The sequence below is a fragment of the Rhipicephalus microplus genome, chromosome 6 (genome assembly GCF_043290135.1).
Source record: "Rhipicephalus microplus isolate Deutch F79 chromosome 6, USDA_Rmic, whole genome shotgun sequence".
NCBI lineage: Eukaryota > Metazoa > Arthropoda > Arachnida > Ixodida > Ixodidae > Rhipicephalus > Rhipicephalus microplus.
Window position 1 is genome coordinate 95,852,458 of NC_134705.1, and position 15,589 is coordinate 95,868,046.

General features: G+C 44.1%; 2 protein-coding genes across 3 annotated transcripts in view; one reads left to right on the forward strand and one right to left on the reverse strand.

Annotated features, from left to right (window-relative positions):
- Positions 1-7,356, reverse strand: part of Polr2G (DNA-directed RNA polymerase II subunit Rpb7) — a 33,910-nt gene extending 26,554 nt beyond the window's left edge. The window contains exons 1-4 of the mRNA XM_037418945.2: positions 7,216-7,356; positions 6,940-7,049; positions 3,905-4,064; positions 2,606-2,656 (exon numbers count right to left, since the gene is read on the reverse strand). Coding sequence (XP_037274842.1) covers positions 2,606-2,656; positions 3,905-4,064; positions 6,940-7,049; positions 7,216-7,227 — 333 coding nt within the window. The 5' untranslated portion in view covers positions 7,228-7,356. The remainder of the gene's footprint in view (positions 1-2,605; positions 2,657-3,904; positions 4,065-6,939; positions 7,050-7,215) is intronic.
- A 584-nt stretch (positions 7,357-7,940) lies between these two features.
- LOC119167465 (galectin-4) overlaps positions 7,941-15,589 on the forward strand; it is an 82,499-nt gene continuing 74,850 nt past the window's right edge. The window contains exon 1 of one of the 2 annotated variants that reach the window (XM_037418943.2): positions 7,941-8,294. In XM_037418943.2, coding sequence (XP_037274840.2) covers positions 8,226-8,294 — 69 coding nt within the window. In that variant the 5' untranslated portion in view covers positions 7,941-8,225. The remainder of the gene's footprint in view (positions 8,295-15,589) is intronic. The other variant, XM_075866223.1, reaches the window with a different exon arrangement.

The window sequence follows — 15,589 nt, forward strand, 5'->3', positions numbered from 1 at the left end:
CTTCGATAAATATTTCGGGCAATCGAGAAAAAGACATCGTACAGCGTATTCTTTTAGCGTCAATTTATCACATGGTATGGTGACCACTTCACCACTGACGTGAATGAAATATTTAACGAGGTTTTCTGGCTGGAAGTACAAGTCACACACGACACAAGAGCTGGTAAGTTCTTTGCCGAGCCTCGGAATGACGCGCTGCCATTCGCGAAGACTTGAAGCAGTCTTCGGCGGCTTGAAAAAATGCCTGTTCTCACTCGAAGACTGCACTGAGTCGTAGCCATTCCTGTCGCCGGTCACAAAACATTGAGGCATATCAGATGAGTCTTAGAGCGGGGTTCAATCTGGTGTGCGACGCGACCACCTTTACTGTGCATGCGCAACAGCTGGCCCAAGCACTACCAGAATGCGCTCACGTGCTAGCGCGTTCCGGCCTGTGTAACGGGATGGGTGAAACGTTGCGGCCTCTCCCCTTTACACTCTCTCAGTGAACGTGCGCTGGCATTCTATCCTAGTCAGAATGCACTGAAATGTGCCAGCACGTCTGGGCCTGCGTAAGTGGCTGTGTAAGAGGCCGTGACCTCTCCCCCTTACATTCTTTTAGGATTACATGCTTGGCAAGGTCGCAGAGCAGCTGGTGAAGCAGCGGAAGGCTCGATGCGCCGAAGTGCAATCTAAATGATGGCAAGCGCTCCCCGAACTCCGGTGTAAGGAAGCCCAGCACAAACGGCAACATCGGCGGGAAACTGCTACGGATGAAGTGCGGGCTCGACATTATAAAATGCAACGGCAGTGCCGAGGAGCGAAACCCCGCTATACGCAACGCGGACGTCAAAACCAAGCCTCAGCATCGAGCTTACGCTGTGCTGCGGACAAACAACACGAATCTAACGCCTGTGCAGAACATTTCGCTAGACAGCCTCAACGCCGAGGCTTCATCGGGGCCAAAGCCACTATATAGGGTGATAACACTAAATACGCAATGTTAGTCAAACTGATAGAAACGCACCCCTCGTTCTTCTTCGTGTTGCCTCGTCATCCCCTTTAACAGGAGATGGTGTATTTTGTTGACAAGGCACACGGAATTATTCTGGGGGCATAGTAACCAACACGAGCAAGAAAAAGCACGCGCTTCAGTGCCTCTGCCTCTACTAGTGTTGCTCACAGCGCTCGCCCTGGGGCTGATAGCGCTGAGCGCGCCGCTACACTAGTGTGACAGGAAGGCGTCAGGTGATTCAGCGGAGTTTGATGACTAAAGTATCTAGTAACGTTGACGGCCACGACAGCTATACAGCTCAGAATGCTCAAATCAGATTGTAGACTTGGGGTATAGGCATCATTTTTAGAGAAAGGAGACAGCAATGTTTAGTTAACTTTAAGAATTATTTCTGAATACTACGCCACGTGCTGTGCCACAATGTTTGGCTCGCGTGTTCTCAGGAGCCTCTATGTCTGTTAAAAAAGTGTTGTGGGGCTTAATCGAGATCAGTTTACTCTGTTACAAAAGAGAACACAAACTATTCAAAATTATGCCTTATTTACACACATGATACCTAGATTTTTCCTGTTCCTCCTTTTTTGTTGTTTTTCATTCAGATGCATGTAAGTGAAGCGGTGAAGTTTTCCCAGCTAGCAAACGTTCTTAAATGAGCCCAGGTTTGGCGTAGTGGTTGGACCGCACTGTCCAAAAGTATATGTGAAGAAAAGTGTGCGAAGGGTTTGATGACCAACGATCCTGTTACGACGACTTTCAGAGCAGCAGTGTCTAGGAATTTCCTCCTACAGCAACATAATGCTTAAAAACTGAAGACCGACAGCGGGAAAGCACATGTCACACAAAGAGATAAGTATCCCTGATGTTTCAGGCACTGTACAACTAGCGAGGAGAGTCAACAGCAATGAACAGGCACTGTGGCCCTTGCAACTGCTCCGTCCACACACGCGTGGTGGTGGTGTGTTGTGACATACTGCAGCTAATAGCGCAACTGAAAATCACCACCTCCCCCCAAAAAAAGATGCCCGCCATCGTTGTTTTTGTTTTTTTTTGCCAATCACCTTGCGTACTGTCAGTTATAGCAGTGAAATTCATGTTCTGCGGCAAAAGACCGCCTGCAAAGTTAATGTTTCCGATCCCTCTATGAAGCATTCAATAAGTCGGGCACAGCAGTTCCCAGGTTCAATAGCATATTTGCTCCAGCACCTTCAAAACAACAGTTTTCTCAGCTCGTAATGAGCTGACTAAAAAAAATTTTTGTAGCATAATGTTCTTCATCGGACACAGAACAACTTCCATGGTGTTACTAAAAGTTGCTATGGGACCTGGTGAGTAGCCCTGTAATAGCTCTTTTTTTGTGTGTGAAATTGTTGCAGGGTCTGCATTCCAAGCTATTCAGCAAGAATTTCCTACAATGCCTGATGTTTCAGCAGCTTCTACAATAGAATCATGTCGTCAGTACCAATGTTGATGTTGCACAGCTCGCCAAACCACAATGCCTGCAGTGCCAAATGTTACAAATCCAGTTTCCAGCTAAGCGGTGTAATCACAACCCTGCATAAAAAGTTCACCATACCCTCACACCAGGTGCATCTACCACCCAGGTCAACTTACATGCCTTGAGATGAAACAGGAGAGCGGACCGATCTCGGTGAACAGGCCGACCTGAAAAGAAGCCAGAACGATTCACCCCAATGTAGTAACAAACCCATGCCCACGTAAACCTGACAACAGCTCTGATTCAATTACGGGAACCAAAGTCTCAAAATCGTAACGCATGAACTTGTTGTCTAGTTGGTGGAACATACTGAAGTCAAACAGCATGAAAAAGGAGGACAGAAAAATACGAAAGTAGGAGACTTGTCCTAGAGGCTCAATTTCTGTATTATACAGAAGATTATCTGGCAAGAGCTACAAAGATAGTGGAGCGCTTGATATCTGCTCCGACAGGTGCCACCCCACTACCAGCCAATGTTATTTTAATATCTTGTATGGCAACAACATGCGAACCAAAAAGCATTCTAGAACAATGACTGATAGGCATAAACTCTGGGAATGTGATTGTGTCTTGAGGGGTGAAGTTGCAGCCGCAAACACATGGATCATATCGTTGACTGGTAGCGAGTGTGCGACACTTCTTGCAGGGATGAGCTGAAGCGATTGCGCTCGCCAGATGGGTCTCAATCATTACACGATGTTGAGCTTTACTAGTCATCAATTGCTAGATATGTGGTACACAACACAGCTAGGGCAACTCATTGTGTTCAAGAAAAGAAACCTTGAGATGAACACCGTCGCTCAGCTCACGTCAATAGGGAGCACATTGTAACACAAGCAGATGACGCTCCTGGCCACGGGAGGCTCTGTAATGTAGACTGAAATATTCAAGAAGATAGGCCACTAGATTCTACGTGTACTGGAACATTTCTACAAGTAAAAGGCGCGAGAAGTTGGAAGTTCGTACGGCTGAGCCACTGAAATCTGCAGCGATTCATTTGCTTAAAGCCTTGTAATAAATTGCACAGTTGATGTAGAAACCTTAAATCTGTCTTCAAATGATCTTTAGGACTTGCTTGAGCGGCTCAATGCATCTATACGAAATTGTCAAAACCGTTTCATGGTCCCCTAATAATAATATTATCAAGAGTTTTACGTCTCAAAACGATGATATGACTATAAAAGGTGCCGAAGTGGAGAGCTCCAGACACTTTTTGACCATCCGGTGTTTTTTAATGTACACTGGCATCACACAGTACACAGGGCTTTACCATTCCACCCCCCCCACCCCCTCCTCGGAAATGTGAGTGCCGCGGCCGAGATCACACTCGCGACCTTCAGATCTGCAGCTGAGCCACCTTGGACACTGTGGTGGACCATTTCAGAGTCTCATTAAGTGTCACAACTGTGGCGTACCTTGTTGACTTGCGTGACTACGGCGTCCAGGACTTCTCCCTTGAAAGGCCTGAAGACGATGGCCTTGTACCGGACGGGATACACGACAAAACCCCTGCCAGGCTGGATCAGGCCTCCACCAATGTTGTCTATAGTGGTCACGGCCACGACGAAGCCGTACCTGACGCCACATCATAAAAAGCAGTTAGCAATAACTTCTCACATTTACGGGCTGTTGAACACTTGTAATTGCAAAATAACAACTGCCTTGGCACTCGATTTGAAAATGAACAAGTTCTTGAAGATTTGCTTTTGTTTGAAGACACAATATACAGAATTTATTATGACGAAAACAGATATCATTATATGTCATTTATAATGAACTTAAATGCAGAACAGTCGTGTTATAGACACAGTGTTACATTTATACAAAATTTTGGGATATAAAGAACCTATTGTGTCAGATGTGACTATCACCATGAAACTTGAGTACAAACAATACTCTCAACAGTCTTGAAGAAGAAAAGCGTAATATCTAGCAAATGTGGAAACTGTTTCGAACAACTATGCTACCAACGAGATTGTCATGAATATAGTCTTGGCTTCGGAGCATGGAGAAGAAGAGGAAGAAAAATAAAATGAAAGTAGAGTTTGAAACGAGGAAATATAGAGTTAAAGAAGAAGATGGGATATTCAGAAACTGGAAAAGAACATGAAGAAGTAGGAAACGGGCGTGAAAGGCACCGTGGCCGGCTGGGAGAAAGACAGAGGAGAGCGCTGAAAACAGGAGGAGGCACGGCTGCAGCGGAACAGCATCCTGCCGAAGACCACTTGCAGTGCTCCTGCAAGAACATGACCCAGCCGTCACAGCAACACCCTGTGGTCTGACGGGTACGATCAGGAGTGGAGCTTGGCCGAGCGACATCATCATCGTAATAACGCGCAAGACGTCCTCAGGCTACTCTTTATAAGCTGTGCCTCAAAAGGACGAGCGGTATAGCCGTTGAAACGACAATGCTACGGTGACCCGACACTTCAGCTAACTTTCGTATACCAGTGACGCGGCTAGTATACAACTCGACATCAAAGCCACCGTCACCTCGAAGCCATGCACCTTATGTGTGCTGTAAATATAACTTACTAGTTATTGTACATAGCGTGTAAGGAGAGTTGTAGTATACCTTGTTTTTTTGTTAATTGCATTTTTCACTTTAAAAAATTTTCGCTCTCTTAGTGTTCCAGTGTTGTTCTTTACCATCCAGAAATCATGAGTGAGCTTAATGTTGTCAAGTCCACATTTCAAGCAATAAATTTCATCAATCCATATCACACACATGCACAAATGATGCAAGCAGGTGCTAAGTTTTTCGTAGGGTGCTTTTGACTGTCTAGATTGGTTCAACATCAGCACATTGGATTTGCTAGAAACTTGCGAGATAAAATTAATCAACGCAGCATCCAATATGTAGGGCAGCTGCACATGCATAGAATAGAGCAGCCAGCCAGCCTACAAGGCATCTGGTAAGCGAACAAAGAATAAGATAACATGCTGAGAGCTGTGTTGCATCAGCTCAACTGCACCCCAAGAATCACGAAATCCATGGCAATGGCCACAATATGGTCACCTCGTTTTGCACCTAGTGCTAATAGGCAGGCAAAGAGTACAATATTTTATCCTATTTAATATGATTAATGATCATACATTGTTCTTATTTCCTTTGTAGTGCACTCACAGACAAGCTAATACAGAAACGAATAACTGTGTTTTGTAAGCACTATGCCCCTTTAGACAGATGCATAAATTGCACAAAGGCCATCCTTGAAGGGAGCGATAACTGGTCAGATTGCGTCATGAGATCCTGGTGGAAATTAAGTCTGTGAATTAAAGTGACTGATTCAAGAACCCTATGCACTTTCAGAATGATTATACATACAAATTCTATTTGAAAGTCACAAAAAGTTGGTACGTCGTGCACCCTGCCAGAGGAGTCTCCATGCTGCCCTGTGGAGTTTGTTCATTTGCACTAATAGTCTGATGATTTTATGCCCACCATAATTAAAACTTAATATTTTAGTACCTATATTATTATCCATCTCCGATTTATTCTGTGCTACTTATGATGTAAAAGCAGTTGATGGTGAGGAGCGATGCTACCTCCACAGCAACTGCTGCCACATGTGTAGCTGCAGCACATGGGCACAGAGTGCACGCATGTGCAGCAGACAAGAGCGCACAAACACGAACGGCTGTTGTGCTCATCTCCCGGTGTTTGCACCATGTGCTGCGCCTGCAACTTCACAGTCATCGCAGATCGAAAAATCATGATTACAAGTAGTTCACGCCACCTTCCATGTAACCTTTCCATTACTAAACGCTCTGGCAAGTCAGCTTTTCGTAACACTCACGAATACAGATACCTTAAAAATTGGTTGTTGTTCCATTCAAGCCGAGCTAAATCATAGCTGAAGAAAAGCGCATACAAAAACACAAGGGGCACAAACGCGGTGTTTGTATTGTCTGCTGCTTTCTCTTTTAATCTCGTGGCCGTCTCTGCATGCCATACTTGCATCCACAAAAGATCCCTGTTAAGATAAATTCTCGTCCTTCTAGCTTTAGGTTTAGATAGAGTCTAAACATACACACACGCACGTTTTAAGCACTCTGAATGACACGTCAATGAGTGTCAAGGGCAGTCACCGGCGCCGCAATGATACCAAACATAGTCGCACCACATGTGAGGTTCCTGTGCTAAAACTCAAGCACGAACGGAAGCTCGTAGCTGACGCGATGGAGCGGCTGTGCACGGCGCACAGCTGCGCTGCGCTCGACCGCTTCAGAGGAGTCTCATTTAGACAGTACGTAAGCACGCCTGTTCCCAAGTGCAGCAAGGTGACGTATTTACTTGGGATAACTTGCTAAGTCAACAACATATAAGTATGATCGAGGATAGGCTCTGGCATGCTGATGTCTTCTTAAGCATGTCCCACAAGACAGGCACGATTCGTGCCCTTGTGAAGCGCGTTCATAGAACGGTCACGTTCACCGCTGCACTCACTTTCCCGTGCAAGTCCCCTCCACTTCGGCGTACAGCTTCTGCTTCACGGTTTCAACGAGCTGAGGACCGAAGTACTTCGGATGCAGCAGGATTTCGTGGTCCAGGGAGATCTGCAAAGATGTGCATGCGTCGCAAGAGAAGCCCGTTTCACGAATGCGACCGACCGACACGGCGCCATCGCGAGCCAAAAACCCGTTAAAAATTAGAACTGAAGGCACAACCGTCGTCATCATTCATAATGCACAACATTCGCACGATTTACAACGTAATACTCACGTGGTAAAACATACTGTTGCCGAAACAACGCCGGTTGTCACGCGCTGAATGTTTTGTGCACGACCAGTGACGGGACGCAGTAGTGCAGTAGTCCGTGATGACTACTGCGATTGTATATCCCAAGCAATCAGAGCCATGTGCGCCTTGTACTCTACACAAATATAGAAGGCGCTGTCTACACAAGCTTTAAAATCCCGTTTACTTAACTCAACAAAAAATATTACTACAAAATGAATAATACGTTTTCGCAGTAAAATAGAGAGCTAAAATTGATAATTTAAGGAATGGTTCTATGTTTATTATTTTGAAGCCCAGCTGACGCCACAAGCTTGAATTAAATGTGTAATTGAACCTCAAAAATAAGGTATTGTACGTTCAGCTTGGCGCCTTTTTACTAACGTGTAAGTTATTTCTTGGTACTCGAAAAGTTAGTTGTGCCTTATTTTGTATATTAAATCACAAAACTAATTTAGGGAGCCAAATTTAAGTTGCATTATGGCTTTCATCAATGGACCACTATCATAAGAAGTGCTAGCAGCGTGCTTTCTCAAATTGAATAAAGAGTTTCTATCAGATATTGTTTTATCTGTTCATTAGAATTTTAGACTTGCTAATGCTACTGATCGGCCAATTATTAAACCAGTTGTCAACAAGGCCTCGGCAGTAACGAAACCGAAACTGTCCAACGAGGGAGCGCTTTCGGCGTCGCGGAAAATGAGCGAGCGCCGACGACGCATAGCAGACGCCTCCGTCACGTTTCCGCTTTTTTTGTTTTACCTTGAGTACAACCACGCCCACGACAGAGTAGAGCCTACGCCCTTACGAAGCGGCGTAATATACGACACCTAAAGCATCGTTCTCATTACTCCCACGGCGATAGATCGGCCCCGCCGAGGAGACGTTACCGCGGCGTACACCTTTCGTCCGAAATCACCGTCGAGAGTGCCGGGAAGCCTTCTTCCGTGCGAACCGCGTGGTCCTGCCAAACTTCTTGGCGCCCGTCTATAATCATGGAGGACAACGTCAAGCACATCCTCGAGCAAGCTGAAGTTACCGGTGGTCTCCACTACAAAAACCCGGTGAGCTGGTGTCTCAACGTTCAATTGAGTGCTCCCCTTACCGGAAATAATTTGCCCGTCCTCGCATTTACCTGCGCGTTCTCGCGCCACGCGTATAAACGTACGTACCCGCTCCCTACAATAAAGACACCCCGTAATATTCCTGCTCGACGTGTCGGTGAAAACATTTTTTTTTTTTTTTGAGTGATCTTTCCACGAAGTATAATGGAACAAAAAAAGTTCCAAAGAGTGCCTGCGTAGAAAAAAAAAAGAAAGGCAATATTGTTTGAAATAAATACGTGTGTCTTGTTTCACATGAATGGTACCTCAATGAATCATCGAATTCTGTGCGTGTTAACTAGCGCTTGAACAATAAGGAACACGAAATTGCTGTTTAGCCTCTACGAGTATATGCTGTACCACATATCCTTACAGTAAGGTCACTGCGATATCCCCATGAAACATTTGTGAACTGTTTTGTTCAAACAGCCCAGCCTGTTAAGTTCCGCAAGAATTTTAAGACCTTAAATTATTTTGGGCATTTCGCGAGCTCTGTTGGGATAACGATCAGCCGAAGCTGCCTTTTTATAAGCCTATTATTTTTCAGCAGACCGTTAGCTGTTAAAAACTGTCATTCTCTGCAATTAACTGAGCTATGTAAGATAACCGCGCCCCCTTTTTTTTATTTACGTTTCTGAAAACGTTTCGCAAGCTGGGACTATGTGTCACCGTTTGGACTTAGCAAATATGTAGGCTAGACATCCGTTTTCTTTTGCCGATTCATCACATTATTTTTTATTCAGGGAGATATTTTCACATGACTGCCGCCCGCATCCTCACTAAACGCAGCTGCAACAGCTATGCGACTACATCGGCGGCTCGCTCTCTCGCTAAAGCCATACCACCACGTACGTTTGGTGGACAGAAGCTATATTTAGGCCACTCTAGCGGCTAGGCTGGAGTTCAGGAGTTCCGTTCGTGCCCGGAATCGCTGAGAATGGAGCGGCGGAAAGTCGAGAGACGCTTTTAAACAAGCTCCCTTTTTTAATATTGTTTCGCACAGCACGACTTGGGGTACGTTCCTTTCAGTCTAAGAGGAATGCGTCACGTGTTGTTGACCGACTCTCACACCACGTTCGAGCGTCACTCCCGGATTCGAGACGTAGGAGAGCTACACTCAGGCAGTGCAAGAAAATAATAAAAATAGATGAATAATACCAAGAAAAGTGAGACGAACTGTGACAAAGCCGTCGCGTGCACCGAACTTGGGCATTTGTTGCTCGCGCAAACTATGCTAGTTCTGTGCAGCATTGTCAAGGGCAAACGCTGCACAGAACTTTGATGTTATATCTTTCAACAAAAGGGGAAAAAGAGAAAAAAAAAACGACGAAGTATCGAACACATCGTTCCTGATTAAGGTAGTTGGACGACTCGAAGTTTTAATGTTCTGAACTAGCTCCAGCACGGAACATGCCGGAAAATGGGAGGAAATTGCAAAGTTTCCCTCCCATACAACTGAAATTTCCTGTTTTCTAACAAAATTTCCATCACTTACGTAAACTATTTAAAAGTATTCATGATTACTTGCGTCACCGGTACTTGTGTTGTTTAAGCAATATTTGTACAGGCAAATGTTTGTTTAGCATAATTTTAGCGCTGCATTATTTGAATAAATTAAAGCGAAGTAATCATTAATATATAGCAGTACTGAATTGGTTTTTTGTTGAGTGCCAGCTCGCACGAACCTTGTTCAGAAGTTTGAGCGTGTACACACTCGCCCCTGCACAGTCACCTTACCAGGGTATTTGGAGATTAACGCGAATTTCGCCCTCACGGGGTGGCCGCACAACAAAACCTTCAACATATAGGGAATTAGTGAGTCATGCAATACTTGCCGATTGAGCTAAGTCCACGCGGCTCTCAACTTGATTGATGGCTGATCAGAGAGTCGACAATTAAAGCGGCTGAGGCACTTTTCGCCGATACGTACGATATTACCATACTTTCCGTGCGGTAAATCAGCAGTGCTACCTAAAAATTCTAATATTGAGGCGACGAGTAAGCGTTAAATGTAATTGTTAAGTGACCTCTTGAAATATCTGGGTAGCATTGTGCGTTTCAAAGCGCAACGCTTGAAACGCACTAAACCATTACCACCTATCCACACAATACAATGGTATCATGAAAGTGCCTCTTAATATTCAGAAAACCAATGATCGCTGTGAATTTTGTAGACAGCAAAAATGAAAAAAAAAGAAATAATAGGAATCATTTAGGTGTACAATGTTGCAATTAAAATGCAGAGATTCATTTTACACCGCTGTGGTGGTCAAGTAGCTAAAGTACTCGGCTGCTGACCCGCAGGTCGCGGGATCGAACCCTGGCTGTGGCGGCTGCTTTTCCGATGAAGGCGGAAATGCTGTAGGCCCGTGTGCTCAGATTTGGGCGCACGTTAAAGAAGCCCAGGTAGTCAAAATTTCCGGAGCCCTACACTACGGCGTCTCTCTTAATCATATCGTGGTTTTCAGACGTTAAACCCCACATATCAATCAAGATTCATTTTGAAAATGAAATGAGTGAGATGTTGTTAAAGTTCCATTGAAATAGCAAAGTATTTTTTACAGCAACAGCTCTTATGAGATCGCAACTCGGGTCTCACGTAGCGCCGTAGTTGTCCGCCGGCGGTGTCCGTAGCCACATCACGGAAAATTAGAAAAAAAAAACTGTAGTATCGATGACACAGTGGAGTTCAAACCCGGGCCCGCTGGACCCCAGCCCAGTGTACTACCACTGAACCACTCCAGTTTTCCTCTTTATTTGCGCTTGGGAATTGTTGGCAAACTTGCTTTAGGAAGGCTTGATGTCGGAAAAGAAATCGCGTTAATACGACTTATAAATCGTTTATAAAAAACTCGGTAAATAAAAAAAAACATCAATGACACATCGAGGTTCCAACCTGGATCCACTGCCTGCCAGCCCAGTATTCTAACTCTGAGCCATGCCAGTGCTTGGGACATATTCGCAGAGTTGCCTCAGGCAGGCTTGATGTCAGGAAAGGAATAGCGTTAATATGACTAACAAAGCTGTTTTACAACAGCAAAGGAACAACGAGTCGTCACATAATGTGAATAGCGTAATGAGTGGGTCATCCAATGCTCTAACCCATCACAAAAGCTTGTTCTTGTTCACCTTCATTGATTCTTAATGGTGCGTTTTGTGAAGTTTTACCAATATTCACCAGCCCATACACCGTCCTCAAACTTCAATTTCCCTTTATAACAAATCTCCTCTGTCTGCTTAGTCCAAGAAAGGTTTCTAGAGAAATAACCACTTCATACCACTTCAGCCATGATTCTTCATCGTCGTCAGCCACTGCATGAACAATGGGCACCAAATTCCTTGTAAGTGTTTAGTGGATACCACGCTTCTCAGAATAATGACGAAAAATAGCATAGTGAATGCCGGCCTACTACTCAGAAAATTTTATTATTAATGCCGTAGTGGGTATCGAGCAAGTCTGCTTGCAAGTAGTTTCCCAATGAGTGTTTAGAAAGGGCTCTGAAGGGCCGATCTTCTAGCTTTCGCTGTGACTGTCCTGGCCTTCCGCGCAGTTTTTTGTTCCCACAAGAACACAAATATCACCTTAATGTGAGAATTTTTTCTCGGGTTGGCAACCCTGGTCGCGGCCCCGTTGGACAGCCCATAGTTGTTCTTCAAGTCCGCTGCTAGTATAGACCCTTCTATTTTGACAACGTCATGTTTTTTCTGTGGCCATAAAGAATACTACAAGATGAGCAAGCAGTCTTCACCTTCATTGATTCGGAATGGTGCGTTTTGTGACGTTTTACCAGTATTCACCAGCGCATACATCATCCTCAACCTTCAATTTCAACTCATTACAAATCTCCTACGCCTGCTTAGTTCATAGACGGTACAATCCAAGGTCTAAGAAAGTTTCCTAGAGAGATAAATTGTTGCGTACTTGAATTTGAATATACCAGAAAAGGAAATATAGCGAAATCTTTTTCTTAATCCTGTTGATACAAACTGGGCTCAGTTTCACTTATGTTTTGCCTTTATTACGTACCTTTGAACATTTCATAACGCGGATCACTGGGCTGGCTGGAAAAAGCATTCTGGTAATTACATTACAGATTACGTAATCGCGAAGGTTTCATAAAACGCATTCTCCGTCAGGGATTACATGCAGGACTCGAACATTTTTTTCGGGCATTGGTGGCACAAACAATGAAATTGGTGTTATATAAGTATTGATTGGTTCTTCGTGAATAGCTGGTTGACATAAATTAGTAGGAAGAAGTTCAAATAAAACGACAAGGAACACAAAGCAAGGAGTCGAGTCCTCGTCTTCGTTCACACGTTATTTGTCATATTTTTTTCCCACCAATTTATCTGAACAAGTTAAGACAATGTTGTCCTAAAAATTCACATATGCAGCAAAAACAATAATAATGAATAAAAATGTTATGACCACATATAATCAAGCATGTTTCCTACCTATTAAAGTATATAATGGTCAACAAATGTACGAGACATTTCGCTGTGGGGGAGCTGTTGTCATGGTATTTGGCTACTAAACAGAAGGTCGCGGGTTCGTTAACGGCTGCGGTCGTCGCATTTCGATAGAAATGCTGTCGGCCCGTGTAATGTGCGATGTCAGTTCTCGTTAAAGAACATCACATGGCCGAAATTTTCGGAACTACTCAACCGTGTCCATCATGAGTTTATCGTTGTTTGAGGCGCAAAACCTAATGTTGTTGCTATTATTATTATTATTATTATTATTATTATTATTATTATTATTATTATTATTATTAAATGTGTCAGACACTTCTACTCACTGCCAGTTTCCATGATATCAACTTTTGCGCACGAAATAATATCACGAAGCGCATTGCTCACTTCTTTTAGCGGCCTAAGAGAAATTCGAAACGTTGACTGTACTTTCTCTACTAAGTTCTTTAATTAGTTATTTAGTTATTTGTCTGGATAATTCCTCTTAATATACAAGCTAAGCGTAAGAGCTATTCTACGAGTATTCTGTGATACGTGCCTACTTAAGCGGTTAAAAAGTTAGGTACACTTGAAAAACATCAGCTGTTCCACATCTCTCCAACATGCAAAAAGGAAATAAATAGATAAATAAGAAGTAATAATTGTTGCGATGACAAGACCAAATAAATGTTTGGGATTATTCTGGGTGCTGTACAGCGATACATCTGTTGTAGCGCTACCTAATATATCTCATTAGGGTGGCTAATTGCGCCATAGTTGCTCGTACATCATCTCACTGCACGCCGCGTAAAGGTTTCATATACACGAATAAAGATACGTTTGCTGTAGTTTTCTCTTCCACGTTAAACTTTTACGCCATACGACAACAATAACTTAAAAGATTCCCAATGACCCCGCTGTGTTGGTCTAGTGGCTAAGGTATACTCGACTGCTGACCCGCAGTTTGCGGGATCGAATTCCAGCTGCGGCGGCTGCATTTTCGATGGATGCGAAAATTCCTGTAGGCCTGTGTGCTCAGATTTGGGTGCACGTTAAGGCCGCCCAGGTGGTCGAAATTTCCGGAGCCCTCCACTACGGCGTCTCTTATAATTCTATGGTGGTTTTGAGACGTTAAACTCTACATATCAATCAAATCAATTGAATATTCCTGTTGAGCGTTCTTGACGTGGTACAATGTTTTTTTGTGTCGAATGCTCTATCATTGTTTGTGCACGGATGACTCCGTGTGCAATAGGTTAGAAACCTACACTATAAGTGACATGCCACACCTGTGTATGTGCCGGTGTAAAAAGCAGCTGTATGCTTCAGACAACTCGAGCATCGATCTCTCTATAAAGAAACAAAAGAAAGAAAAGAAAGAAAGAAAGAAAGAAAGAACGAAAGAAAGAAAGAAAAAAGAAAGAAAGAAAGAAAGAAAGAAAGAAAGAAAGAAAGAAAGAAAGAAAGAAAGAAAGAAAGAAAGAAAGAAAGAAAGAAAGAAAGAGCACGTCGCCGATTGAAACAGCTACACATATGACTGCACAGGAAGGGTTCAGATTCCAGTGCATAAATAACAATGTACCTCCAGCTCATTGTGTTCAGCGTACTGCACGTGTCGAAGTTACGCGCCGCCACTTTGACAAGGTCACTGCGCCCGGGAACCTTGATATAGATCGTTCATCGCTTCCCTTTGATCAATGTCACTGCATATGCACGTTACTTGAACGCATATGCCCAGAAGATCGCAATAAACAAAAACAAAAAAAAAACTTTCGAATCAGAATTTTGTAACGTGAAAATCACCGTACGATGACATATCGCACCTTGTCGTAGTTTGCGATAGTGCAACTACCCGTCTGCGAGGCCCCAGAAAAGCATTACAGGATGAAGTCCACAGCCACCCTTATCCTATAGACCTTTTTCATGATTGTAAAGGTTTACTGCTTTGCGGTTTGCCCTGTTAATGGTGGCTGGTCACTGGTTCGAAACGGCGTGCTTAAGCGCAGTTTGCTTGTACTGTGACGTGGGAAGTGTAGACCCAGCTTTCCTGGTATAAAACATAGGCGCCTAATCGACAAGCCCCAGAACATGCAACTCTGACCTTGTCTCCATTTGAAGCGTGACAGTTTGTAAATAGTTTGTAAATGGAAGGGAACATGAAAGCCGCAGTTCCACGCTTGTAGTTTCACGCCGAAATATGTACATGTGGACATCAGCGAGATGTCAGAAATTTGGAAGTATTTTTTCACATTTTGGTCATGTGCAAATAAAATTTCCTGCAACTTCGCACGGAAGTTCTCTGGAACACCCTGAGGACAATGTATACGCCGTTTTCACCAATCAAGAACTGTGTATAGGCCTTATTACACACCTTCAAGATTATAGGCGTGTGTACGGGGAGGGGTGCAGCCACCCCCCCCCCCCTTAGTCACCAAGAGTTGGGGGGGGGGGCGCGAAGTCAGCTCTCAACACTGACATAACAAGGGGGTGGGGTGACGCGACTTAGGGGGAGGGAGGAGGGGGGTGCAAAGTCAGGCACATTGACATAATAGAGAGCGCGCACTCCGACGAACCTTCGGCACCGCCACCCTAAAAGGGAACTATGCCGCACGCCTATGTGGTCAAGATTATGACGTCACAGCGGGAAGGTGCGAAAACTTCAACGGGGTGTCGCCACTGATATTTAACTTATGCGCGTTTTTGTTTTTTTCGTACACCAGGCGCCTTCTAGAGGGACAACCTGTTATTCTTTTGTTATTCGGTAATTCCTATATATAGGAAAATCGTCTTTCTCTTTAGTG